The 23,629-nt window shown below is 37.1% G+C and overlaps 1 protein-coding gene across 1 annotated transcript in view; it reads right to left on the bottom strand.

Moving 5' to 3' along the window:
* The window catches only part of TENM1 (teneurin transmembrane protein 1), a 302,334-nt gene that overhangs the window by 137,962 nt on the left and 140,743 nt on the right, over nucleotides 1-23,629 (bottom strand). The window contains exons 4-5 of the mRNA XM_058814332.1: nucleotides 12,671-12,911; nucleotides 743-981 (exon numbers count right to left, since the gene is read on the bottom strand). Coding sequence (XP_058670315.1) covers nucleotides 743-981; nucleotides 12,671-12,911 — 480 coding nt within the window. The remainder of the gene's footprint in view (nucleotides 1-742; nucleotides 982-12,670; nucleotides 12,912-23,629) is intronic.

Raw genomic sequence — 23,629 nt, 5'->3', positions numbered from 1 at the left:
GGAAACCAGAAAGAATTGCTCTCCTATGTATGCTTGTAACCACATTGACTTCAAGCAACCTCCTAAACACCTATCCTCCAAAAAGAAAAAAAAAATCAAATAAACCCCAAACCTGAGGAAGCCCTTTCTAGCTACTCTGATAAACCTGTCCAATGTATTTTGCTAACAAAATGGCAAAGTTGGTACTGTGTAACCCATTTTTCAAACATAAATTCAATAAAGGGATACCAAAATCTATCTTAGACAACACAATATAAAATTATTTTAGAGCTAGTTGTCATTCTAGCAAATGATATAACAATTAGGAGGAAAATCATGTAAGATTTAAATGGTGATGAGACTGAAGAAATTAACTAAGGGTAGCAAGGCAAAACACAATTAAACATTACCAGTCTTTCCAAATAATTCTTTAAGAGAACCAGTGTCGTAAGGCATAATATGGAAATCAAACGTTTAAGAAAATATCGCAGCAATTAAAATCAGCAGGAGTCCCCTGCCAGTATAAACATGTAATCCTGAATAATATTTCCTTCTCTGTTAGGCAGCATCAAGGTTAACAGAGCAGAAAGCTAATGAGAATATTATGTTCAACCTTTAGCCAATCCAGTGTTTTGTCTGGCAGGATTTAAAAAGCACCAATGGCAAACATTACCAGCAAAACACGATTTGTATTAGTGCAAAGCAAGAAGACAGAGCAGAGGAGGTGAAGGAATAACTCAGCAGAGAAAGGAGCAGCGCTTACCGATGACATAGGTGAGCAACAGTGCCAGGGTCACTGTGATAGCAGTGGCACTCAGAGCTGTGCACTTCCAGTTGCAACACCTGTAAGGTTTGTTAAAAGTGAAGGCAGGTCTGGAAAAGGTACTTCTAGGAAGAGGCCTAGGAGGTGGAGAGTAAACAGTGTTGGATGTTAGGGGATAGTTCTGACTGGCTGCGCTGAAGATAGCTGAAGACCCAGATCCATGTTTAAACAGGAAGTGCCTACAAAGAGAAGACAAAGAATGATGTCGTAAAACCACTCGGTGATGTAAAAAGCAAAAGGAACTGTATAAGCACCGGATAGTATATACTGCATATAACCACATCAAATATCAAAGACAAGAAAATATGTATTTGAATACCCTCTGCAAGTTTTTTAACCACACCACAAGATGTCCAGCAATGTATAAGGGAAACAACACACCATAAATAAATTCTAAGCTAATTTCCCCACTTTTCAGAGTAACGCTGAAGGTTGTTTCTCAGGAGAGTACTGGGATCCTCCAAGATGAGCAGCCCATGTGCCTTCACACAGGTGTGACAGAGACATGGGAACTGCTGCCAGCAGTATCCCCTCCATCCACACCTAACTTGTTGATTCACCTGGAATACCCCAAAAATGCTAAAGCCAGTGCCACTGTGAACATCTATTTTTTACTATGTAATATAGGAAATAAAAAAAAAAAAGAAGTAACTAGTCACCTGATTTACAAGGATAATTCATTCTGAAGAACTGTAGTTACTATATAGGTGAGCACAATTGCTTTACTGCTCTTAATTGAGCAATTCTGAGAGCAGGTTTTATTCAAATGCTTTTGCCTACTGCAGTGATTCTCAAATATACTAAGAAAGAATTCATTTGGAGACCTATTTCAGCATACTTCACAGGACTGATTGCCTTCAAGAAAAAACAGCGAAGACTTACATTAGCACAAAAAATAAGGTACAAAAAATGTGCCTTGCAGAACAGGCTCTGGTGCAGAAGTATAGAGTAGTTTTTTGTAACAGAAAGGATGCTTTTTCAGGACTGGCAAGAGCTCTCCAAGAGAATTTAAGAAAGGTTACTTAATATTAAACAATAACTTACTGTGATATGTGCTTAGAAATTGTGGCAAAAAGGGCTAGTTCAGGGCTGACCATACCAACCACATATTCTTTCGGAAACACCAAAAGAATTTGGTCCTTCTTGCCTTTGTTTTATCTAAGGGAGCAAGCTTCTTCAGTGCCCTCTTTTCTGACAGGTGCACCTCTAAAACAGGCCACAGCATGCACCCAAAGGAGTTTAGAGCAGCTTGGTGTTCCTCTGTCTCAAGCTGAGAAAGCAAGTGACATGGTCCAGAATCTTTCAATGACAAATGTCTTTATGCCTTCAGCAAGGCACAAAAATAGTTTTTGAATGCATAAATGGATCAGCCAATCCATGCTGGGAGAACTTCTTTGACGAACACTCAGCGAAATGTATGCAGGATCAAACACTCAGGAATATGAAACATTGTTATACGGTGACATTTGACTTTAAGAATATTGTAAATACGTGTTCCTGAAATGGTAATTGCTAAAATGGTGTAATGAGTACGGTATTATGTATTTCTATTATAAAATTTTAAAAGAAAGGTTATGGTTTTCAAATGCCAGATTATAGAAAATAAAAATGTATTACAGAGCAGTTTTATCTTTTAAAGAGCCCTTTAGTTACATAAAAAAGAAAGCAAATGAGAATAAAGGTTAGCTTGCCTTGCAGTTTACAGGGCTTGTGTATCAGGAGTCTTATGACTAAACCACAAGAATGTAATTTGAGTATTAGTTACTTCTGCTTCATGAATATTACCCAAATAAGCTGCACTCAGACAAAACTGGACATCTGACCCTGACTGAGTACAGCATCCTGGCAGTGCATCAGACAACACATTCTAGTTTTCCTTCCCACTGACTTCCACAGCTGTAAATGCACACATTAGAAAGATGGCATTGCTCTGCACTTTGTAATGTTACCTCCATTTTAGTTCAAAAATTATAAACTTATATACAGTAAAATAATAAAGTCAAATGAAGTAATATAGCTGTTTACAGGACTATATAAACCTGCTTCCTTCCTATCAGGCCACGAGAGCACAGTTGGTTATTTTGGATTCAATGCTTTGCTGTCACACATGAAAGCTTCTGCAAGTATGAGAAGTTTTTTCTAAGTCAGCAGTTAACGAGATACACAGTCACTGAGACTTCTGGTAGGAAAAAAATGTCATGGCAAAATTCCTATTGATATTTAGGGAAATAGAAGCAAAATCACCACATGAAACAACACATGTTATTAGATACAAGCATATACATATGAGAAGTATGTATGCATATATATATATACACACACATATATATACACAAACACTACAAATATAAAAAGTCAATTGTTCTTTGCATGCTTTACTTGTTCAAGACATAATGATAAAAACCTACTTATTTGATAATTTCTCATTTAAATTTTTTGGAAATTACAGCAAAAAGATCTGATATTGGCAGTATTGATTGTACTTTATGGTGCATAGCTCAAAGGTATCAGAGGTAAAGGGAAGGAAATGCTGAACAGAAAATTGTTATTATTACAGCTCTAACAACCTGCAATCAATAGCCAGGAATAATTTCATTCTCTTGCACGGGAATTTATAACAAAGGCTTGATGATATAGTGCTAGTGTGCAGAGGCACTTCTCTATTAGCAGCAGAGTGCACAGAACCTGGATCCAGACCACTCTCTTCTGGACAGATGAGTCAATTCACACAGAGAAGAATTTACACTGCTCTAATTTGTAATAAAACTGAGATTCTGAAGCAATGGTACACTGAAACTGAGCTACTAGTGAAATAATGCTGAGAAAACGTTTAAAAAACCCAATTGTTTACAACTTCAATTTTTGGAAGCGTATATTGAGTACCCAAAGACATTTCTATAGAATTTGAAAAACACTGGTGGCACAAAGACAAATTTCCAAAGCCAGACTGTGACTATGTTCTCATAAACTCAGATGACTCCTCATCTGTCTGAGCATACCACGGTTCCCAAAGGAGTCAGGACATGCTAAACTGTTGCTATCAATTCTATAAAATCAGGCTCTCTTTCTAAAGAGCAAAATAATAAAACCTGCAGTTCAAAAGTTTAGATTTGACTGCAGCCTGATATGTGCTTTAATATTTGATCTAAGAGAAAAGCTAAGGGCTGTGGTGGATTTTTTTTTTTTTTTGTAAACTAAGAACACAGAAAAATCAGAGCATTTATAAGGGTGATTGTTAACACCACTTCTTCCAAGTGGAGAAAAACTAAATGTTCACAAAAACATCAAAAACATTCATAAACTAGATGATAATATTCTCTTAAAAAAAGAAATACAGGACATAATCTGTAAGGCATTTGTTGGTGAAATGAAAGTCACTCAATATTATTACACTGATAACTCCAATACATAAATAAATACTAAAGGCTCAGAAATAACTTCACATATAGAAGAGGCAGTTGGAATTCTTAGCTAGGACAAGGCTGGAGAAGAGTTCATTTCTTTACACACCTCTCCATCAGGATATTTCTTTATGTACTTTTGGCTCCATATCTGGAACAGCAATTTAAGTCTTATAAAAGCTTGAAGCAACATCCCAGCTGAATTCATGTGGCAATAACATAATACTATTACCAGAAAGCAGATTAACCCCACACAGAATTCTGTAATTAAATTCTGAGAAAATATTTTTATATCCTGATACTGTAGAAATGTCCCTCAATTTTGTCAAGGGCTTGGTATCACTTCTGTAACTTTTTATGCATTAACTCTGTGCCAAGCATCTGTAGGCCCACACCTTCATTTGTTCCTTTACCATGCTTTCCCTTCCATTTCCATTAAAAATCATGAGTTTGTAAGAAGAAAAAATGAAGAACAAGAGCAGACTTGAAAGGGAGCCAACAGCTAAGTTAGAAACACAAATCTTGCTATACCTTGGCCAAAGAATTAGTCTGCATTTCTCCTGGATAAACCAAGTAGGTTTGCACCTGTGTGTGTTTCACATTCAAGAAGTAGTTACCTAAAGCATTACAAATTGCTGCAAATCAATGTGATAGAAAAACTAAGACGACTTCAGTTCAATCATTGAAGTTGATCAATTTCTTTTCAACTACATTTTATAGCTGCACATAATGTATGTAATTGTGTATCTATACTGATATTTAATTGAAGTAATTCCTTTAGATGTCAACAGAAGTGCAAAGGAAATTTTTAAGAAGCACAGCAGATGAAACAGAAAAAAGGATTTTGTTTATTTGGCATAGCCAGAAAATATATAGAGATGGCAGCCAAAAGGGATTTGGAACTGATACAGTTTCCCATTTACTTTGGCAAACACTGACAAGAAGACATTGGTACCAGCCCATTTTAAGTCACTTGATATTTCCTGTGACAGTAGTAAGAAGCAGAAATTCACTCTCTCCTGGTTTTCTATCCATTTTATTCTGTACTCCAAGTGGGAGGGGAAAGAGGACACTTCTAAACTTACATAATAATCAGAATATATTTTTTTATGAATCTCCTATATGGCTCTCAACCAACTATACAGTATAAGACCAAGGCAACTATTTTATATATATATATATATATATATATATATATATATATATAAAACCAAGACACCCCCTTGATCACAAAGATATACACAATATACCCTCATCTTGAAAAACAACGCAGGAAAACTGTATCTGAATATAAGACATAACTTATAATTATAGATAGACCTGACCTTTAATTTTAGAGCCTTTGTTTCATCTTTCTGTGTACAAGAACTATGGGAACAAAATGGTCATGGGTGAAGATAGAAATTGCCATGAAAACTACTTATCTAATTTATTTTATAATTGTATTTTTCCATGATTTCCATCCAGAGATTTATCTTTGGGAATAGAAAGACTTTGTTAAAATTTCCTCTTTGAGCTGGACTTGCATTTTGAATCATTCCCATAGAATTGCTTCCCTGTATTCACTCATGTTTTCTTTATATGGCATCTGAAAACTGAGCAGTGCGACCCTGGATGTGAAAGGATGTAAAAGGAACCTGTGTCCCTCTCTTTTTGCCCCAGTACTGAACAAGTGATGTGATTCTGGCTCACTTGCCTGCTGTTGCTGTAGGAAAGCTAGGCCTGCTAACCAGGTGACTAAACTTTCAAGTCTGGCAGAAATCTGGGATAATAATTATATAAATATAGGATGGTGCCAAAATCAATCAACAACAGTTTTTATATTGGAACTGTTGTCCAAAATACAACTGCTTTCTGGTTTCATTTGCTATTTAATGAAGAAAATAAAATGAAAATTACCACACTGTGGACATAAATTACTCTTGCATATACCACTATGGGCTTTGTTACTGTGATACACAGTGACATCTCTACATTAATTCAGTAATCTTCAAAAGTGCTTTCTGTGGCTTGAAATTTGCTGTAGTACTCCAACTCAAGCAGCAGCTGAGTAAAACAACCAATGGACACAGAAATTTGATATAAGGAAGGAATAATCTCATTGCTAGCTCTATTTTTTTCCTCAAGAAATTTTAAGATTATTTTGTGGAAAATATGAAAAACAGTAGTTACAAGAATATTTATGTAAGTCATAGAAAGTACATAATATTTGCAGAGCACTTTGAAACCACGAATCAAGAAGGATAAAAATTCCTTTCAATTTTATAATTTTATTGCCTATATTCTATGGTTGGAAGCACGACTTAAAGAAAGGAATGAGTAAATGAAGTAGCTGTCCCTCAGTTCTATTTGCCATCAATTTCCTTCTATGAATATTCATGCATATTCTGACTTTTTTTCCCAGCATTTCAGTCTGTTTCCAAGTACCTACACTCACCTGCATATGGTCTAAGCCAAACTGTACAGCTATTGTGACAAAAAAGACAAAGTTTACCTGACAAGAGATGTATCACATTAACTACATAAATATATTTAGTCTTTGAAGCCAGCTTAACTACATAAATACCCTTGTAGTATTTGAAAACAGCTTACCTAGAAATAGCTAGCCAGAAAATAGTAACATGACACATATATATCTGATTTTTTGGAAATGAAGAGGTAAAATTCTTTTCATGTCTTTGACCACTTCTCACGACCTAGACCCTTTGTATTAACCTGTATTTATTGTTCTCTTTCAAAATTTAGATTCAGTCTATTTCTGGTTTTGTAAAACTATTTTCCACTATTTCATGGAAAGTTAAAAGCCTGCTTGCTTATTGGTGGCCATAAAATCACAGCATAGCTTTAGTTATAACTTTATATACCATCAACTTATTCAAAACAATGAGCAAGGAGTATCTGCAATGTGATTGTTTAAGTTACAATATTTAGCCTCCATAAAAAACCCTTACACAAATATATCCCACTATTTCAGGGAAGCCCACACCAGAGTTTCTCACAAACAAAAATACAATAGAGTGCATGAACGATTTAAATTGCCCTACTGTCCTTAGTGACTGGATCTCAAACTTCTCAAGGCAGGACCCTCAAGTGCCGTTGCTGCTGACATGAAAGTTGTATTTCATTGTAGCTGACAAATGTTTATATTTTTATTTCCATAAAAGACAGCTTCCTTCTCCCATTATTAAATTTAAGGTCATATTTACAACTTTTATTTTCAGTTCATGGTCATATTGACAGTCTTCAATTTATCTTTTGGAATTCAGCAGACAAATATTTTCAGATCTTTTCTGCTGTGCACAGAAAACACATGGGACTCAGAATGAATTTAAAACCCTTGCTGGGTGTCTGTTTTTAACACGGTCAGCCTCTATATGTGTTGATTTATTGTTTAATTAGATAGAAAATGAGAAAATACAAGAGAAATGTCATAATAGCAAATACTGGCCACCATAATTTGAAGAAAAGATCGTAAAAGAAGCCCTCTCCTGCATTTATTCTTGGAACAGCCCCAAATCTGGTCATTTAACAGAGGAGCAGGCTCCATTGGCAAACAAGTTCCCAGTGAACTGCACTGCTTAAGTGAAAGTGTCTCCTGCTTGGTGGCTTATGATCATTAACACCTGTCTGCCTCAGGAGCTGTAAAAGCTGCTCTGTTTGCTATGGAAACCTTGAACTGGGAAAAAATCTCAAGGCACAAAAAAGCGTTTTCTGAGTCTCTGCACTGGAGGCAAGATTCGTGAGATCCACAAGATGTTCAAATGCCAAGACCAAGAAAGAAGATCAAACCTTCCAAGAGCTCACACTGAACTGAGTGTGAATTTCTAGATGCAGTTTTATTTAATTACATTTCCTTTTAAAATTACTCCAGCTTACACAGAAAGGGACTATATGCAGCTGTCTGTGATTTGAAAGGCTATCAATGTACTTCCTGAAGAGAAAAAAGTAATTATGAGGTTGATTTAAAAAAGATAAACTGTAGTACAGAATTGCATCAAACAGAAGTATAACCAAGTTATTTCCAGGAAAAAAAAATAGAGCTAATCATACCTATATACCTTAAAAAACTATGTAACACAGAAAAGAATGATTCCATCTATATGATGATTCAAATACACTTCTTGAACTCCAAAACTCTCAATGTTTTCAAGTGTTTAGAGACATAGTCAAACTTTTGGGCTCTGAAATATTGCTGAATTTTAACTAAAAATAATAACTGCCTTGAACCCCAAATACTCCTCTTATTATTCTAGTACTTCAAAGTTTTATATAAATTAATGATAATTGAATCTCAGGGTTATGGTCTGGTACCTCACTGTCCCCTTAGAGCAGCTATTACCATGGTGATAAGATTGCTTAAATTAAGCTGTCTTTTTCCACAGGACTTGGCTCATTGCCAGTGCAGTGAAGGGAGATTTCAGTCCATTCAGCACAGCATTAATCTTACTGCCAACACTGCTAAATGGGCTAGAGGAACTAGGAAGAAATCTGATTTAAAAAAGGAAGGAACAAACAAATATCTTAAATACTGTCGCACAAAACAGGACTAAAAACTCCACTTTGAAACAAAATCAATTAGCTAAATTTTGAGATTTAGGCATAAAACTTAAAAATTCTAATACTTTGGTAATCTATGTCAAAACTTAACTCAAAATAAGTGTGACCAATGGTTTATCCATGACGGATCAGTAACAGACTATAAGGAGGATAACAAAATGTCAGGTAAAAATCCCTACTTAACATCTAGATTTTACTTCTTTGGGGATTTCACTGAGGTGGGAAAATAAATAGCAAACAGCAGGAAAAAATAAACAAAGTAAGAAAGCAAGATATGGAAACAAATACTGAGTTAACTAGAAGGGCATGGAGAAAATGAAAAACATTCCTTTGAGTTATCAGGGTTTAATACTTACTCCATAAAAAGTAGTAAGCTATGTTCAGATGGGGCTGTCAGAGATAATGACAATGTATTACACTGTAAATCACAAGATTTGAAGCATTAGAGCAAAGTATCTATGAAGCCTGATAAAACAATTATTTTAGTGGAAAGGAAGGGAATAGGCAATAGGTTGCAAGTACTTTATTCTGGGGGAGAGGGAAAAAATCAATTTTTGTGAGAGCCCAGTAACATTATCCTAAAAAAAGAGCATCAATGTTTCCTGTGGTTTTATGTGGTGTGAGAGATCCTTGCAGTCATTTTCTGGCAATACATAAAAATTATTTCTTTGTGTGACAATGAAATCACTGCATGTTCATAAGTAATTTTAATAATGGCTATGTTTATTTTTCCCAAACCGTGTGTGCATGCATCTCTGGGCACATTACAGTGCTGAAGGTTGCAGCACAGTCACCAGTTTGAGCTGCTACACCTCCTACAGGTACAGCTCTTCTCCAATTCCCTCAGCAGCAGGTGCTCCATAACATGTCCTCTGGAGTTCTAAAGCTGTTCTTAATTCTTATTTTTATTTGGGTTGCTTATAATCAGAGTAACTGCCAGAGTTAGGGAACTGGCCTTGGCAACAACACACAGAGAGACTTTAATTTTAGGTTTAGTGTGAACTTGAACAAGTAATTTCATCTTTCCAAATCACTGTCATCATTAAAGAGTTGCATTACTAAGTTAGGTCTTGACAAAAGTGCTTTGCAGATTAGTGCATGTAATACCTCTAGATGAAGCACAAAACAAAATTTCTGATTTGCCCTTTTCTATAAAAATGTAACTAGGTTTTACTGCACATGAAACACATGTACCACAGTATATGTCTTTACTGCAGCCCTTTGCCATCTAATTTAGGGTTTCAAACTCTAATTATGTAAGAGTACATGTCTAATCTGAGCCTTGCAAGCATTTTCAAAACTAGAGAATTTTCTTTTACATAAATAGAACACATTAATACAACACACTATGAGCAGACTCATTAACTTGCTTCATTTCTTTTTGTCCAGAGTGAATAGGTTTTACAGTCACATGATTAGATCTAGGAAATCTTTTTCTGTCTGAAAATTCTCTAATATTCCATGGCAGTAAAGATAACATCAAACACAAGTTCTGCTTATGGATTAACAGGGGATACAGTCAGAAGAAAAGCTGAACATGTGTATTCTGATTTTCGTCTACTTGTTACAGTAGGGAATACATTACTGTCTAAGTTTTCTTTTTGATTGCAAATGTTCCAAATTTAACAACAACAAAAAAAATCTCCTTAGCTATATTAGGTATGTAGATATTGGCTAGATTTGGTATTATTAAAGATCTGGCACAAAACATATCATTGAAATGTTTCTCTTTATTTTGTAGGATTATTTTTAATGGGCAGCTAAACATTAATGGAGAAGGAAAGCAAGGGAATCCAGATATTAGGCCAAAGCACCAGTTCAATTCCAGGAGAATCATTCCCTGGTAAAGGAAGGATAAACAAGCTGCAAGCCCTTCATTTTCTCTAAGGCTGTGCACTGTAGACTTCTGGGAAGTGGTGATCACAAATGTTTCTTATTACAGTGCTCCCCTGCTATGGCACTTGTCTGCACACAAGCTGCAGATAGATTCTGGCAAACACACTCACAGGTTTTCCTTATGGATTACCCAGCCTTTCAGCCAGCTTTGTGAGAGGCTTCTGGAGTGACCAGTGGGGGCATGAAATCAGCTGAAACAACCACTGAAGGGTCAGAACATGGAAAATTCCCAGGCTCTCTGAATGACTAACATGTAGCCCAAAGGATGTTTTCCAGTCTGAATTCTTACTTCACTGCACAGGCCTTTATATAATTATAGATGTAGCTACATATCTCTGTATTTGTCCTTTAAGAGAAGCTTCAAATTTACAAAAAATAATAAGAAAACAGAAAATTTAAACCGAACTCGAAAGAAAATAAATTGCAAAATATTGTCCCCAATGAAGTCTGATGCAAATACCATGAATGGGGATGCAGAGCCTTAAAAAGATCTACTTGACTTTTAATTCAAGAGAACCAAAAGTTAATGGGACAGAACACCCAGAGATCACCTTTCTTGCAGAATAAAGTATAGACAAATAGACAGATAAGCTTGTTACACCAGAAACAGAGAAATTTATCTTTATAAAGACTGTGTAAGCAGAAGCTTCTAGCTCCAGAAAGATCAGCTGAACTAAAGTGTTGTTTATGTTCACTTTTGCAGAAAAGTTTCCATCCTCCTTGATTCTTTTTGAGATTTGTCCTTAAGACAAATAAGGAAACTTTTATTTCAGAATGAACTGGTGTGTTCTTCAATCCCAACTTAATAGCAGAACTAAAAATTGACACTTCTGATGAGCAGCAGTCAAGTGTTTAAAGACATATATTAAGATTAATTTTTGTAATAAAATAAAACCAACCTTGTTATAAAAGAACAAAATGTAGGTTTCAGTGATTAATTGTGCTAACTGGGTTTCAGACATATATAAAAATCAGACATATGTTAAAAATCCCCCAAACATTTCTGTGCATAATACTTAATATTTTCTGGATCCAATTAGGGGCATGTCAGAAATTTATCTGTTTCATCAGACACAACTTTCACAAACTCTTGCCCTTTATGTACTTTAGAATGGCAAAACCCAAAGGAAACCATAGTTAAAACCTCCTGGTGCTCTGTTGACAATGAAGAAGACTGAAAATTCAGATCTTGTTTTAAAAATCAAGTCAGCAAACACAGCTGCAGTTGAAAGCAATCAAATTAGCCAACACTTATCAGGAACAGGTGAAAAAAAAAGCTTATTATAGCCAAAAAGTCAGAGGAGATTGTGCAGAGTTTGGGCACTGAAAAGTAAGTTGCCTGAATACATAATGTGTTTGCTCTCAATTGTTTTTCAGAGTAGATTATTTGTGTAAATTGTGAATGATCCTGAATTTGAACCCTCCCTTTCCAACCACACCCAATATCCATCTCGGTATCGTTTCTCCATTGCCAAATGATTATAAAATTATATTTGGCTATATATGCAATAAAGTATTAAATATATATTGAGGAAAAGATAATTTTAGTATTGTTTCTGGTCTTTTCTTATCCACAGAAAAGCTACAGCCTGACTAGATGATCTCCAAAGGTCCCTTCAAACCCCAACCATTCCTGACTCAGCGTGACTCCAGAAGTGCCAAAGTACACTGATTAAACCAAACTTCTATTTGCTGGTTACAAAATGGTCCTGGGAGAATGTGGGAGGGCAAGACAAACCCACAAGCACAAATCCTGACTGCACACAACCATAAAATGCCAGTGTAACCTACACAAGTTAAAGGAATCGCCATAGTACAAAACTTTGCATAATGTGCTTTTTTGAGTATTTTTGACCTAAATGAATCAAGCAAAAATGGCCTCATGTCACTACTTGAGATGGGCTCAGAGTAAAACACATGGGCATGTCCACAAGGACACCACCAGCTTGTGTCCACGTCAGGCCTCCTCCCCACCGTGTTCCATTTCCCCTCTGCGCGCAGCCGCGGTCCATACCTGGTTTCCAGCGGGATGTTGCTGTTCAAGACCCAGCTGTTATGAAGGTGCACCGAGTCCTGCGTGCTGGTGGGGGGCGTGGGGGCAGCGGGGCTGGGCTGGCTGCGCGTGGTCATGGATCTCCTCTGCAGCGAGTCGGCCGACGGAGGCGGCTTCCTGGCGCACGTGCACGCGTGAGGCGGCGGAGGCGGCGGCGGCAGCGGCCTGAAGGTGAACTGGTTGTGAGGGCTACCAGGCATGTCTGAAACAGCAAGGAAAAGACAACCAAACACACAGAGGGTTACTATTATTTTGGAAAGATAAAGACTATCTTTAGATGTTGTTTTGCCTTTTGCCTGCAGTGTGCCTGGAGCTTGGGGCTTTCTGCTCTAAAAACCTTAACCCTAGGCCTAACCCTAGGCAGGTGAATCAGCCTGGGGTTAGGGATGGTTCATCTGAATTAAAAAAAGGAATGGGGAGACTGAAGTCTTAAACTGAAGGAGGGCAGATTTACATGAGGTACTAGGAAATAAATCTTTGTTGTAAGGGTGGTGAGGCACTGGAACAGGTTGCCCAGAGAAGTTTTGGCTGACACACACCTGTAAGAGTTCCAGGCCAGGTTGGACAGGGCTTGGAACAACCTGGTCTAGTGGAAGGCATCCCTGCCCACAACACAGGGTTGAAACTGGTGCCTTCCAACCCAAACCACTCTGCGATCCTGTGGTACATTATTATTGGGAATAAATCATTGTACTTTATCACTTTCTTTACCCTGTTTCCTGTAAATGTTGCTGCAATATTTGAAATAATTTAAAATAAAACAGTCTATTGAAACACAATCAGATACAGACACACCCTACAGCAGTGTAATTCAACAACAGCCAAACAAACAAAACCCAAAAACCAACCAAAAAAGAAAAAAAAAAAAAAGGTAGTATAACATTTACTTAATTTGTCAGGATTTTTTGGGGATGAAGGTAAAGAACATAAAAAGTAACAGTGAATAGCATCAGAGATACCAACTGATTTCATAAGGTATAATTCTCATTTAAAACATCTATGAAAGAAATAAACAGTATAAAAATCGGTCTTGCTCTTCAATTTGAGAGAGAAAATGACTGAATAAGTCCTACCTCCTAACAAACATCTTCCCTAAAATAATGTTACTGCACTTGTTAAATGGAGATGAGAAAAGGTCTCTGAAGCACTAACCATCTAGACACCCAGAGAAAAGGTTTTATGGCAGATGAGCTGGCAGGGAGCTCACAGCCACTGGAGCAGGCTGAGAAGGAGACTGAGCCTGTGGTGGGTACCCAAGGCCCTGTCCCTGTGCTGCCACTGCCCTGTGGGGCCCTCAGGCTGGCCCCAGTACCCCAAAGGATCTTGTACCTGCACAGGCTCCTGCCCTGTGCTAACAAATGCTGCCCATGGCTCAGCCTGAGCCGCTGAGCTTCAGCCCTCCTGCTAAGGACCACAAAGACACAAACATGGTGCAATGGTACTTTCAAGGAACAACAAAACCTTGTTTTCTCTACTTCTTCAAAGTCTCCAAAGAATCTCACTACAGCCAGATACACAGCTATGGACAATAGCAAACACTTTATAAAGAAGATAGGGGTAAAAATTACTGCCAGATTGAGTAATCTGTGAACTTTTTAACCTGGAACTCCTCCAGCTACTTCACCTCAGTGTCTAACAAGGCTTTATCCTATTTCTGTACTCACTCTCACTCTCCCTTTTACCTTAGCAGATGTCCAGTTAAATTTGCAGAAATCCAGCTGGAGCAAAGCTCTGATGAACCTGCAAAAACTCCCTGCAAGGAGGTGTTGTCATCCATTTAAAACATTCTTTATATTATGACATGATGTGTCTTCAAGGCAAAAGATGAAAGTGTATTCCCTCCTTTTCTGGAATGGCTTGTGGAAAAAAAAGTACCTTTTTCTGCGTGACAGTCCCAATTTACCCCAGCTGGAGAAACAAGGTTGTTTAGTGCTCCACATAAGCTTTTCAATGCTGTGGTAAGCAAAGCTGTCACAGATTTGGCCCAGGCTTAATCCTTTTAATTTCACTGATCTTTTATCGAGGCAGCATTCTTACAGTTGCATTAAGGTTTATGCTGTAATATTCGTTTGCATACACCAGAAAAGCAGTTCTAAGCATATTAGAAAATTGGAGACCTCAGTAAATTAAATCACCAGAGTCAACAGTCCAGGGCTCCAAAATAATCTGCTAAGGCACTTTCATATAATAATTAATCTAGGTAAATCCTGTATCCCGCTATTCTAGAATTGAAAGCTACCCAGATTTTGCACATATTTGATGTCCAGCATCCCTATGCATTTGATCAATTACACTTCCTTACTTAAGGTATCAACTGTAAATCCACTCTACAGAAAATTGGCAGGATTATTAAACAACCTATAATTTGCATGACAAACCATTTCAATGTCTGAGCCACTGTCCTGTTAGAAAAATGCTGATTTTTGCCAGGACACACAGTTAGACTCTACAAGGTACATCAAGAGCTGTGCTGTGAATGCCAAGCAGCCAAGGTGATTGCTTCTCTAGGTATTTGGGAAAAAAACCTGTATAATCTATATGGCAACACAACTTTTAGTTCTCTTCTTCCACTTTTAACTATCCTGTCCCTATCCCATCAACAGCACACAATTGTCTGACAAAGTTTAGCTTGTTCCATGCAATAGATTGGCTCTGCCTTTGAACCATAAAGTCTCTCTGGCTCAGAGGATACCTTAAATCTCCCAGTGCAATTTATCACAATACATCAACACATCAGATTTCCTGGGGGATTCCTTTTTAATTATCACACTTGTCACCCTTTCATCTAGCTACTGGCATCACAGAAAACCTCACACTGCAGCCTGATTATTTTGGTGATTTAAAAAGTCTTCATCAGACCCTCATTTCAGTGAAGCACTGCAAACTCATTAGGCTGAGAATCAGCCCTAGTTTCCAATTAGTTTTTACAGACTTTCTTATTTGGCAGAGTTGGTTTTATTTTGCTTGAAACTAAGTCTATAGCTCATTATTTTTACAACACAAAAAATATTGCTTGGGATATAAAGCAGCATTAAATCTCAATATGCACACTTAGGATGCTTCAGGACTCTAAATAAACAGCAGACTATATAAAATAACTTACTGCAAAATCATTTAAATACCTAAAAGGGGATATTATGCAAGATAATATGTCTAAAGCAAACAAACTTCCAAAATGTAAGAGACTGATATAGGAATTGGCTTACCTAATACTATCTGTAACAACTGCTGCTTTTATTATAATGGCTGCTAATAATGTGCATATTTTTTAATTCTTGTACATCAAAACATTTATGTATAATATGCAAAGACAGACTTACTTGTTTTCATTGTCTCCATTGATGAGATAGAAATTTCCATTAATCTAAAAATTTAGCTATATAAAATTATTTCAGCTCAAACTTTACACTTGGAATAATTTGCTTCAAATCAGATTTCCACCTGAGGAGTAACCAAGCTAGAAATTCTTCTCTTGATCTTCATCATTGGCTTTCTCATCTGCATTTAGCTCATTTTTTTACAGACAAAAGAGACTGTTTAAAAAATTTATAAATTCTTTCCCCTGAGAAGTAATTTTTTTTTAAAACAGTCCTCTCCTTTCAGCAGAACACATCTAAAACGGCAAAGTTTCCTGAAAAGATCCAGATAACATTCTGGTGATTTCTTTTACTCCAATTTGCACTTTCCCCATCCACTTCACAAACTCAAACTTCTTTCTACCTCTTGATTTTTAAAATATGTATTTATTTTTAGAGGCTTTGCTTTCAATTACAAGAATAACACAGGAAGTGCTAATTTGATTAGCTCCTCTGCTTTGAGGCACTTTGCAAACTTGATGCACTCACATCAGAAGAAACTGCAGAGGAGATGGCAGCTGGAAACAAGAAAATCTTGCCTTGAATTTCTGCTAGCTTGAACAAGTGCTACTTTCTCTCTTTCCTTTGAAATTTGAAGGAAGGAGTTATTTTTATCCCCTGAATATTTCTTCTAACAAACTCATTTTCCTTAAGAGTCAGGCTAAAATGCCTTTGTAATCATAAACATGTAGCTAAATTGCTTTACAGACTGGCAAAAATGAAATAAACAGCTTAATCAACTAGTTAGCACATAATTTAAAGTTAGTTTTGAAAATTAGCCAAGCCTTGGCAAAACTATTTTCCTAACAGTTCTAAAATATACTTCACTATACTTTTTGGATCCATTTAAAAGACAGGGTAATTGAACTGTTTTATCATTTACTGACAAGGCTACAATAGCCTGTACTGTTATTAGGTGAAGTGTATCAGAGAGAGTGTACTAAAATGTAATGAACCATAAAAGGTTTGCATCTAACCTGTAGTGCTCTTGAAATATTTTAATTTTTTTCAGTTCCTGAATTTATTATTTTTTCATATGTTTATGTATATATATATATTTTAACTTATTGGATGTGTCTCAGTAGAGTGTGAATTAGCTGGCAATCCATTATTTAATGAACGAAACAGCAACATATGTTCAGGGAGCTAAACTCAGTTTATTTAAAACTGTGGGTATACTACTGTTCAATTACAAACCACTCTGTGATTATTTTTTAAGCATGCTTAGAAATATAGAATGGTTTGGGCTGGAAAGGACCTTAAAGATCATCTAGTTTCAAGCCCCCTGCTGTGGACAGGGACACTTTCCACTGTCCCAGGCTGCTCCAAGCCCTGTCCAGCCTGGCCTTGGACACTTCCAGGGATCCAGGAGCAGCCACAGCAGCTCTGGGCACCTGTGCCAGGGCCTGCCCACCCTCACAGGGAAGAATTTCTTCCCAATATCTGATGTAAATCTGCTCTCTGTCAGTTTAAATCCATTGCTCCTAACACTGCATACCCTTGTAAAAAGTCCCTGTGATGCTCTTATAACCCCTTTATGGTCTGGAAAGCTCTGTAAGGTCTCTGGCGTTCTGCACAGGAGCAGTAAGGACTGCTTATGATGGCAGCACTTCCTTTTCTTCATGTTTTTACATTAAAAGCTAAACTTGTCCTGTAAGACCTAAGTGACTATATTTTATAAACACTCATACTGAACCTCATTCTAGGAAATTTTACAAAAATGAAATTACCCAGTTTTGAACACCAGAGGAAAAAGGAATGATGGGACCACCACCAGCATATCTTTCTTTAAAACACTCTTATTTTCACAAGTGCATGTTTTATACTTCTTTACTTCTGATTAATAAAGTCTCTTATAGTTCAGCACTAAACTTGCCTCAAGTTCCTAATGGAGTCCATATTTATTTAGGTAGACTAACATGAGCTGGGATTTTCCCATATTTTAATCTACACACTCATTTCATTTCTAAGAAACAACTGCTGTCTACTAGAAAATCTTCACAAGTCAAATAGCATAAGTGGACTTTATTACCTGCATATGATATCAGCTATTAATGCCTTAAAACCCTTAGCAACAGTGAGCATAAGGAATTTTCATCATCAAGACTTCTGCAATTGCCAGTAATTTTCCATTATCATTGCACATCAGGATTGTAACACTGCTGAGCTGCATTTCTGGTAAAACTTCCATTACTGGCATGACAAAAGTAAAAAAATACTTGAGATCTCAGAGTTTTCAAACATAAAATCTAAATACCTTGAGAGGATCTCTGCAGACAACTATTTCTTGACTCAGCTGCAGAGAGATGCGGGAGAATTTTATCAGGCAAAAGAATGGAGGTTAGAACTCATTAGACAAGGAAAGGCAGTGATTTCTCTCTAGGGAACTATCACACGGCCACCTTTTCCAGCTTTCTGGATGGGATGCATTTAATAATATTCTGTCCTTCAGGACTCAAAAAATTCTGGCATCTGTTGTCTTTGTACTGTATACTTAACTTGTCAGTTTTACTTTGCACAATTCTTGAAATAAGACTGATATAGTTGTTTTTTAAGGTGTGTGGGAGGATGTTTCTTCTTTTTCTGATGATAGAGCTGTTAATATACTCAAGCCAAAAGAAGGGTTTCTGGGCCCAAAGCTAGCTCTTTTTTCTCTGCAGCTGTATCAGCTGGTGCATTGAAAGACATTACCTTTCCTGACAAACTTTGCCTCACTTTGGAGGCACTTATATATGTACAGCATTAGAGCTACAACAGCACTACTCCTCCTTAATTAACTCCATCACTCAGTGCTTTAACTTGGGAGCCTGATTGCTCAAGTAGAATAATTTTGGTCATAAACATTGCACTCTAAAATGTCCCTCCTTGTGTTGTAGTTTGTAACCTGAAACGAGTTTCAGGTTATAATGCTGTGTATTGTGGGTAAGACGCAAGGTTTAAATGTTATCATACAGAAGCACCTGACAATATAAACATGCCAATGTGTGTTCATATAAAATTAACATTGCCAGAAGGGAATGAAGAGCAACAGTTCCTGAGGTGCTTTTATTCTACTGAGCTGCCTGAATTACAGCTTTGTTCTATGGTACTTCACATAGATGCTAAATACTAATGCGCTCTATGTATAATATTTATGCGAAAAACATTCCATTTATGTGAAATGCTCACATTTATGTCAATTAATTTGAAAAATTTGCAATGAAACTACTACTCACTCCCTTCCCTCTCCTTCATTGCAGGTGGTACATCTGCCAGATTTTAATACTCATCCAGCTGAGACAGGACTCTCTTAAATCACCACAGTCTGTGCCAACACAAGACAGGCCCCTTGGAGGCTGAGTCAGAGAGGTCAAAGACAAAATGTGAAGGGGGAAGAAAAGCAGCACTCCAGCTCTGATGGAGTCTGAGGGAACAGCCTGAACAACCAGCTCAGGCTTCCAGTGGTTTGTTTAGCAGATCAAGCAGCTGCTGGTACAATTAACATCACACAGCATTCAAAGGACAGAGTGAAGATTGACAGCTCCCAGCCAGCTTCAAGGTGGTATTTTCAGGGGAATGTGTAATTCCTGCCATTATTTAAAAGTGGTGGGTTCAGTCAATATCACGAGTTGTAACTTCTATCAGTGGGAACTCACAGGGGATAGTACAATCACTATTCTAAAACTCTGAACAAAATGGGAGAGATTATAGCTTACAGAGTAAGCCTATCATCTAGGTTTGCAAAAGACAGGCACTTACAAGTAGCCTGGCAGAAAATTTCTGATGACCTTTGAGGTGAACAGATTTTGATTAAAGAGCAGTTTATGATTGGTAAAATAGGTTGCAAGCAGTCATGGCTGTAAAAATTAATGTTTCTGCAGTTATTGATGGTTTTGGTGGTGAAAAATATTCAAGTTTTGGCCCTTGTGTTATTAAATTCATTAACTGTGAGGGCTTTCTGAAAGGGATCTACGGGTAATGGAATTAGCAACTATAAATCATATTGAAATACCCTGTGTATTCAGCCCAATAGGTCAGTGGAAATATCATGAATACAGACATATTAAACCACTTTGTCACCACCCTGCCTGCCTCTTACCTGCTTCAGCTGTGTTCCTGTTATTTTGCAACATTTTCAGGGAAAAAAGACTGCTTGAGGACATGCCCTGTTACAGACCCAAATAACATAAAGCTCTGCAGCATCTGAGCTTGCTGCCCTGTCAGGGCTGAGGGCAAGACTCTTCCCTTTGAGTTCCTGCCTCCTCTGGGAGGGGGACAGTGACACCAGTGAAGTACAGAATCCTCTTCACCTTAAAGCCCAGCCATCAGAGACATGCGTTTGTTGATTCATATTTTTGCAAACATAGACTATTTTGTGGCTCTACAGAAACATGATAAGCTCCAAGTCATGGTTAAGCCTGGCAGTTACATCAGGACCCAAACTTCAGCCCTGATGAGCTCTGAAATTACTGGGGGCAAGATCCCAAGGGTCTTGTAGCTATCTGCACTGAGACAGAGCTGGTGCTTTGTTGGCAGCACTGCAAATTTACTCTATGTTTACTTCAAGGTGGAAGCACCTGAACTTCCTCACTTCAAGGATGAACCATACTCCAGTTTCTCCCACCTGGCTACATAAATGCTTTTCTCAGGATACCTATCTGCACTGCAGATTATCCTGTCAAAACTAGACATCCAGAATATCTCCAGAACATGATTTTGCAGAGCTTAATTGGAAATCCTGCATCTATTTTTACAGTCAATATCAAGTACAGATGTAGAAGCTTGAGGCTGTTCTGGATCATTTGGAACTTGACTCTACCCACATCTATTTACTTCATTTCTAAGACAAACCTTTTTAGAAAGATACTAATTAGGGAACATCAACAGAAATATAGACTAGTGCCTATGTTCATAATATTCTGAAGAATATGTTTATAACTTAAAGAGAAAAATTAATGCCCCTTTTATTCAATAAAACTGCATTCTATATGTTTTATTATGGATTTCATCTTGAAATTAAATTGCTTGATATGAGCATCTTAACAGAGAGTATTAAAAAAAACCACTTTTCTGTGGTTATATAATAACCTGTGGAGGGTGAGTAAAAGCTGTTAAATGCCTTCATAATATGTAAACATACATGGAACGTGGCTCTATAAGCACATCAGCTTCAAATTTGTCAAAATCCGGTAGTGGGCAGCAGGGGAGTGCTGGGGCTGTCTAAATGGCTGTGCTCTACAGGAGCAGGGAAGCAGAAGACAGCTTGCTCAAAGTTGGCTCAGGACAAACATCCCTTCCCCTAAGAAGTTTAACCAGCATTCACTGGGTGGCATCTGATTATAAATCTGTATCCCCTATGCTGGCTCTGCAGAGATGAATTCTGATATATTCCCTGAGATTCAGTTTAAAACAGATTACTCTTTCTCTGTAGACTGTATAGCATAGCAGAGTTGTTCCTACCATTTCCTGCTTGTAATTTTGGATATCAGAGAGAAATCTTTATACAGAACCAGGCTATCAACCAGGAAAATGAAGGGCTTTTGGTAAAACCTACTAGTAACGCTTTTATCTGTCTCTTCTGAATGGCTGCACCTACATTCAAATTTGTTATGGGAATTAGGAATATGATCATCCACCCTTTCCCAGTCAAGAAGAGATTTTCACTTCATTTTAGTGGAATTTAGTTTTAGCCACAGTTAATAAGTTGACAAGCAGCAAACACATGTGCTTACTACTGGTCAAGAAATACTGACAGCATTTAAAAAAATAAAATCCAAGTACATGTGCCCCTTCCTATCCTTTCATCAGAGCAGTCTGACCTCTAAACCAATTTGCAAATAAAACAAATTATGGTAGGACAGATTTTTCTCAGCAACCTTATTAGTTCCCTGCTGACCAAGGTAGAGAGCTCACAGGAAATCAGAGACTGTTTCCTTCAACTTCACTTATAGTCTACTTTACAAACTTTACTTAAAAATTTTCTTAGAGAAAAGTTCCTTTAAACAAATTACAGTTTTAAAACATATATTGTCCTTTTGAAGTTTTGCTTTAGAAGAGAAACAAATATTTAAATGGACATTAATTTCAAATTAACTTTAATTGTCTATTTAAAGAGCAAAATATTGTTTTTAAAAAGGGAAACAATGTTTCTGAAAAGGAAGAAGAATGGTAACCTTAGCTGTAGGACAGTAAGCATCAATTTTTTCTCAGTAACCCTTAGAATTACAAGGGACCATTTAAGGAAGCTGCATGTGACTGTCAGATAGCGTAATAGAAGGCTATTTGTTGCCCACCAAATGATTTCACATGGTGTTTAAATTACATTATATTAGTTGAAGCATATACCTCAGTGAAGCATAAGCTGATTGACTACTCCTGCCTTTTATCACAGGAGGAAGTTTACAAGTTTTTGTCCCTCGCAATACACAAATAAAACAAATACTTCTACAAAAAGATCTATACCTGCATTGATGCTTGCTAACATTTTATTTAGGAATGCTGACACTTCTCCTATAGTCCTGAGCTGGCTGGGAGGAGAGACAATGGAACGTGTGTAACTGATGGTAAACAGCAAATCCTTTATTTTTCAAAGAAAAGCCAAACTTCTGTAGGGAAAGACAAAGTAACAACACAGAAGCAGGTAATGTAATGCATGAAAATGAACTTGAGACAAGGCCACAGCCTTCAAAGCAGCCTCTCTAAAGCACATTTGGGCACTTAGAAGCAAACGTGCATTTTCTGAAATCCCAACATGCTTCAACCCCTCCACTAAACTGGGGATTATGCCCTGATTCCACAGAACTATTCAACAATTTAAAGTGCTCTGTCATGTTTATTGTTAGGAGCCCTGCACTCTCTTAACCATCTGCAGTTCGGAGCAGAGCATCTATCAAGCACCAACAAGGCCAGAATCTGCTGCAGAAGCAGATTCAGCTGGGTAACTCCAGCCCGGAAGGTTCAACAAGCTTCTCCTGCTAATCTGGCTCAACTTGCAAAAGAATCTAGTGCAACTCAAAATGAACAAAGATTACATTATTTTACAGCATCAATAGGCTATAAAAGTTCTTTGTGATCGTATCCTCAGTTCACCTCACAAGACATTTCTTTGTGTTTCGCTCAAAGCTTATCCATTAAGTTATTTAAACTCATTGTAAATAAGACACACATTTTTGAATATTACTAGAAATTACATCTATAAAATACTGAATAAAACCTTCAAAACAAATGCATAAAGAAGTATCAAGGGAAAAATACTTTTTCATATGAATCTACCCAACAAAGTATTTTAATGAGCGCAGATCTATTAAGAGAATTCTCAGGATACCGTAATTATTATTCATTTTCTAGAATTGTTTCACCATGAAGCTTTATGCTACTATGGGGACTTTAATGTTTATGTTTTGTGACGGCTGCGTTGACTATTAAAAAGCAATTTGGCTGACATTTTAAGTCTTTTGTTGCCAGTTTTAATTGGATTGTTCACCAAGCATCAACTCCCCCGTTAACTGCAAAAATTACAGACCGACGTCAGTTTATAGTAATGACTGTTTAATGATTTTATGCTTTCAGGATGCCAGCTTCATAT

This window comes from Ammospiza caudacuta, chromosome 14, assembly GCF_027887145.1.
Source record: "Ammospiza caudacuta isolate bAmmCau1 chromosome 14, bAmmCau1.pri, whole genome shotgun sequence".
In the NCBI taxonomy this organism is placed as follows: Eukaryota; Metazoa; Chordata; class Aves; order Passeriformes; family Passerellidae; genus Ammospiza; species Ammospiza caudacuta.
Note: the sequence above shows the minus strand (reverse complement) of the source record. Positions and strands in the feature narration are given on the sequence as shown.